The following is a 5,412-nucleotide window of genomic DNA, read 5'->3' as shown; positions in this document are numbered from 1 at the left end:
AAACGCCCTTATCAAATGTTTTTTACTATGTAATATTTATTTTGTAAAGCATAAATTATTAAATATGTGCAATTTTAGATAAACATATAATAAGTTGTTAATAAATTGACACTCCTTGTGATGTGATTATAAGGTAAAACAATTATGCTATATAGCATACCAATCCAGCATACTTTACCAAGCATGATGTCTTTCTCCAGGGACGGATCCCACCTGAGAACATTTTCCAAGGACTTGATGTGAACTCTCATTTTCCTTGATTCTAATAACATTCTAGCTGTACTTCCTTCGAGACAGCGTTGTTCCTTCTTGTGGCCAACCAGCCTTCTTTCAGTATTCTTCCCCAGCTCAGTGATGCAAACGAACCAATTCTTCCCTAGTCCTCACTGTTCATTTTTACTGGGTTGGTCAAATCACCAACCTTTGGTCAGCGATGAAGTGTAGATCATTTTTACCACCCAGAAACCTGGTATCAATCTTAACTTTGCTAAACATGAATGCCTGACAATCACTTTTATGTGGGGTAATAAACACAGAATCAGAGTCAAGAATGCTGAAGAACAGAAAATGTCCTGAATGTACAAGGAGTAGTCACAATTCCAAGGGCAAGGTGAAACTTTAAAGAAAGGAATCGTGGCAACAACATTTTTTCCCAAATGAAATTCTCCCTGCTTTTTTCTACTTAAGGATATATAGATTTCATGTTAGTATCAGGGCTTTCAGGTAACCTCAAAAGGCATTGCAAACAGTAATAGGTATAAATTACAAATCCCCAACAAAGAACCATAGAAGTCTAAAGCAGGATCTTGCTTCCTCTGAAAGGTCATAGAACATCCCCTTCATTGGAAAAACATGGGTTTCATGGGATATCAGGCATAAGATAGCTATTGAAACAGGAATTTTGAAGAAGGAACAAAGCAGAGGCGTGGAGGAACCCAGTATTGAATGTTTCAACATATGATTGTAAAGGAACCATAAATAGGAGGTTCTGTAAGAGTTATGGCTCAGAGGATTTAATGGTGATTCTGGAGCGCTGGCACAGGACAGTCAAACAGGAAAGGTTACTAGGATACAGAATAGGTTAAATAGGAAGTAAGGGTTTGAGGGAGTTAGGATTGCAAAACATGGAAAATACTACAGCTAAAAAGAGTCGAGGGAAATGACGTGGGGTTCATCGATTTCCATATGAACATTGCTAATAATCAAGTAAAAGAAATAAATGTACTTCTCATATTCTGATTGAATTTTCTCCGTATAACATATTAAAATATTTACCTATCTTCTATTCCTCAGGTACAATGTTTATGAGCTAAAGAACAGACTAATTGAACCAAAATCACGGATGAGAAATAATTCTGCAATAACCACGTTCATCCTGCGGGGACTAACAGATGACCCACAGCTACAGGTTTTTCTTGCTGTAGTTCTGTTTCTCACCTACATCTTCACTGCTGCTGGAAATCTAATCATTATCCTCCTCACACTGATGGATCCTCAACTTAAAACTCCCATGTACTTTTTCCTTCGGAACTTTTCCATCTTAGAAATATTGTTTACAACTGTCTGTGTGCCTCGATTCCTGTACAGCCTGACAACTGGAGACAAAACTGTTACCTATAATGCATGTGTCACTCAATTATTTTTTGTCATTCTCATCGGAGCAACAGAATTCTTTCTTCTAACTGCCATGTCCTATGATCGCTACGTGGCCATTTGCAAACCCCTGCACTACACCACCATTATGAATGACAGGGTGTGCACTCTACTGGTCCTTTCCTGTTGGTTGGCTGGATTAATTGTCATATTCCCACCACTTAGCCTAGGAATTCAGCTAGATTTCTGTAATTCCAATATCATTGACCATTTTGGCTGTGATGCATCCCCTCTTCTGAAGATTGTGTGCTCAGACACGCAATTAGTAGAACATGTTGTTTTAACCATGGCTGTGCTGACCCTCATATTCACACTGGTGTGTGTAATTGTGTCCTACACATACATCATCAAGACTGTTTTAAGACTCCCGTCTGCTCAACAAAGAAAAAAGGCTTTCTCTACATGTTCTTCCCATGTGATTGTCATTTCCATCACCTATGGGAGTTGCATCTTCATCTATATCAAGCCAGCAAAGGAAGGAGTGGCACTTAATAAGGTGGTGTCATTGCTCAACACCTCATTTATCCCTTTGATGAACCCGTTCATTTATACACTACGAAATAAACAAGTTAAACAAGCCTTTAAAGACTCAATTAAAAAGATGGCATTTTTCTCAGAGCATTAGGAGACTTTAAAATTATTATGTATATTATACATAATATATATAGAATTGTTTCTTCGTTTATTGTATGTTCTAACTCAAATATAAATTAAAGTTTCATTAACCTCTATTTTTCTATTACTCTTAAAACCAGAGAGTGACATAGGATTACTGCCTTTTTTCAAGTAAACTTTCTTTCAAATGGCTTGTTTTAAGTGCATATGAAAATAGATTTCTAGAAAGTCCACGCAAGACCTCATCACCCTTATGGTGGAAACACACAACAAAAAGGAACCAAGAAAAATTTGAGTTTTATTTCTGTCCATTCTTTTACAGTAATAACTTTTTCTAGAATTGGGTATTTTTTCGTATGAAGTAGAATAAATCAAAGGGAATGACTCTTATTTTGCTAGTCTCTCCTAACCTTTCTCTTCAAATCCTATAGATGTCAACACAGCTGTTTAATTATTTTATAGTGTTTTACACCCATGTGTCTTACATTTGAATGCCTGGGGTCAAATTCTCTTCCTGTGTTTCAATATTTGTTGTACCTAGAACCTCATGGTCCTACCACCACAAAACGCACTGAACAGAAAGTTTACATCAGTGTTTTATTTTAAAAACAACTGCAAATTTTCTAAAAATACAAAGTTCTATTCAGTTGGTGTGGGGTAAGACTTGATACACTGTTTTGTTAATAAGCTTCTAGCTATGTTGTTGAAATGGATCTGATACCCACCATTTGAGTAACAAGAATTTAAGATAATGATTGGTAATGTCAGGTATATTTAGATATTCAAATAGCCCGTTCTTGTCTCCATATTAGGAAGTGGTGTTGGTGTCTAAGAATACCATGGAACAAATTAATACATTTGAAAATCTCAAGAAAGTTAGTTATCAACTCTAGTTATCACAATGCAGTGTTCTACAGTAATATGGATTTATTCTTCCTTTCCCTGAGTCATGTCATTCCGAGAAAGAAAAATATTATTAAGAGGTAAAAAAGACAGCCATGAAACCCAAATAAATGTGAACTTGACACTATAGATAATGAATATTGTGTGACTATTAGTCCTGATTTTATAATATCTTTAATTCATGAAGATAAAATGTACCGACAACAGTAAAAAACTATATATACACTGCTTTTGTACTAAACAAAGAGGATATAGTAAAGGCAGGGTTAGTCAATATCCTGACAAAACACTTCTACCTACATCTCCAAAAAAGTAATAATTTGTTATTTCCTGCATAATTCATGACATATTCTTTGCCTTTTTATATTTATCTTGGACTTCTTAATATTGCACATTAAGATTGTCTCTGCATTTATCTCTAGTTTCCTTCTATCTTGTCACCACTCTCATCTAACTTTTATCATCTACAATAACATAGTAAAATATTCTCATCAGTCCCTTTTTTATTTATGTATTTTTTTTCTAAAATCATTTTATTGGGAGCTCGTACAATTCTTATCACAACCTATACATACATCCTATGTGTAAAGCACATTTGTACATCTCTTCCCATAATCATTATCAAAATATTTGCTTTCTACTTGAGCCCTTAATATCAGCTCCTCATTTTCCCCATCCCTCCCTGCTCCCCCTTCCACTTGAACTCTTGCTAATTTATAAATTATTATTGTCATATCGTACAAAGTCTGACGTCTAACTTCAACCACTTTTCTGTTGTACACCCCCCAAGCAGGGGGTTATATGTAGATCCTTTTAATTAGTTCCCCCTCTCTACCCCACCTTCCCTCCACCCTCCTGGTATCGCCACTCTCACCACTGGTCCTGAGTGGATCATCCGCCCTGGATTCCCTCTGTTTAAATTTTCTATCTGTACCAATGTACATCCTCTGTTTAGCCAGATTTGTAAGGTAGAATTGGGATCATGATAGTGAGTGGGGAAGAAGCATTTAAGAATTAGAAGAAAGTTGTGTTTCATCATTGCTACCCTGCACCCTGACTGGCTTGTTTCCTCCCCGTGATCCTTCAGTATGGTCTTGTCCAGTTGAGTACAGATGGGCTTTGGGTCTCCACTCAGCACTTCCTCTCATTTACAATGATATGATTTTTTGTTCTTTGATACCTGATACCCGATCCCTTTAACAACTTGTGGTCACACAGGCTGGTGTGCTTCTTCCATGTGGGCTTTGTTGTTTCTGAGCTAGATGTCCACTTGTTTATCTTCACGCCAGATGCTATATATTTTGATAGTCAGGCACCATCAGCTTTCTTCACCACATTTACTTGTGCACACATTTGTCTTCAGTGATCGTGTAGTGTAGTGAAGGTGTGCATTTTAATATGCAAATTTCATAGAACAGTGTTCTTGCATTGAGTAAGTATTTGAGTGGAGGTCCAATGTCCATCTGCTGCCATAATACTAAATCTATAAATATATACACATGGATCTATTTCCTCATCATCTTACGTAAATATATTTACATATGTACATGCCTGTATTTAGACCTCTATAAATACCCTTTGTCTCCCAGTTCCCTCCTCTATTTCCTTTTACTTTCCTCTTATCTCCCTATCATGCTCAGCCTTCATTTGGTTTCAGTAATTTATCTCGGTTACATTGCCCTTGCTGAATCCCTACCAGGCCTCTCACACCCTCCCCATTTTGGATCACTTGTTTTTCCTTTGTACCTGGGTTGGTCAACACCACCTCCTTACCCCCGCTACCCACTCTCCCATGTCCCCGGGAACCATTGGTCCTTTTGTTTTCTCCTCCAGACTATTCATCCAGCCTGTCTTATCTAGATATAGCTGCAGAGATAATAATATGCACCAAAAAACAAGGCATAGCAAGACAAAGCAACAAAAGAGAACACAATGAGGTCAACAAAAAGGAAAATCAATGACCCAGAAAAAAATTAATTAATTTTTAAAAAGAAAAATTTAAAAACCTGTAAATAGATCAGGATCTGATTTTTGACGTCTAGGTGTGTCCTCCAGTCAAGTCCAATGGAGTGTCACACTCTGGTGCCCAAGTCTATCCTTTGCACTCCCTAGGGAGCTCTCTGCTCTGCTCCCCCGCATTCCTCTGCTGCACGCCTTTAGTGGTTTGTCTTGGTGTCACAGGTCAGTCTGGGCCAATCCTGACAATGAGTCTCCAGTGTTGTTCCGTGTATAGCCATGGGT

General features: G+C 37.4%; 1 protein-coding gene across 1 annotated transcript; it reads left to right on the top strand.

Annotated features, from left to right (window-relative positions):
- The first annotated feature begins 1,342 nt into the window (after positions 1–1,342).
- Positions 1,343–2,278, top strand: LOC142450906 (olfactory receptor 6C2-like). The gene has a single exon (XM_075552842.1). It carries the CDS (start codon positions 1,343–1,345, stop codon positions 2,276–2,278), a length of 936 nt encoding a protein of 311 aa, XP_075408957.1.
- The last annotated feature ends 3,134 nt before the right edge of the window (positions 2,279–5,412 follow it).

The sequence above is a fragment of the Tenrec ecaudatus genome, chromosome 6, assembly GCF_050624435.1.
Source record: "Tenrec ecaudatus isolate mTenEca1 chromosome 6, mTenEca1.hap1, whole genome shotgun sequence".
Taxonomy (NCBI): domain Eukaryota; kingdom Metazoa; phylum Chordata; class Mammalia; order Afrosoricida; family Tenrecidae; genus Tenrec; species Tenrec ecaudatus.
This window is presented reverse-complemented; position numbering and strand designations above follow the sequence as displayed.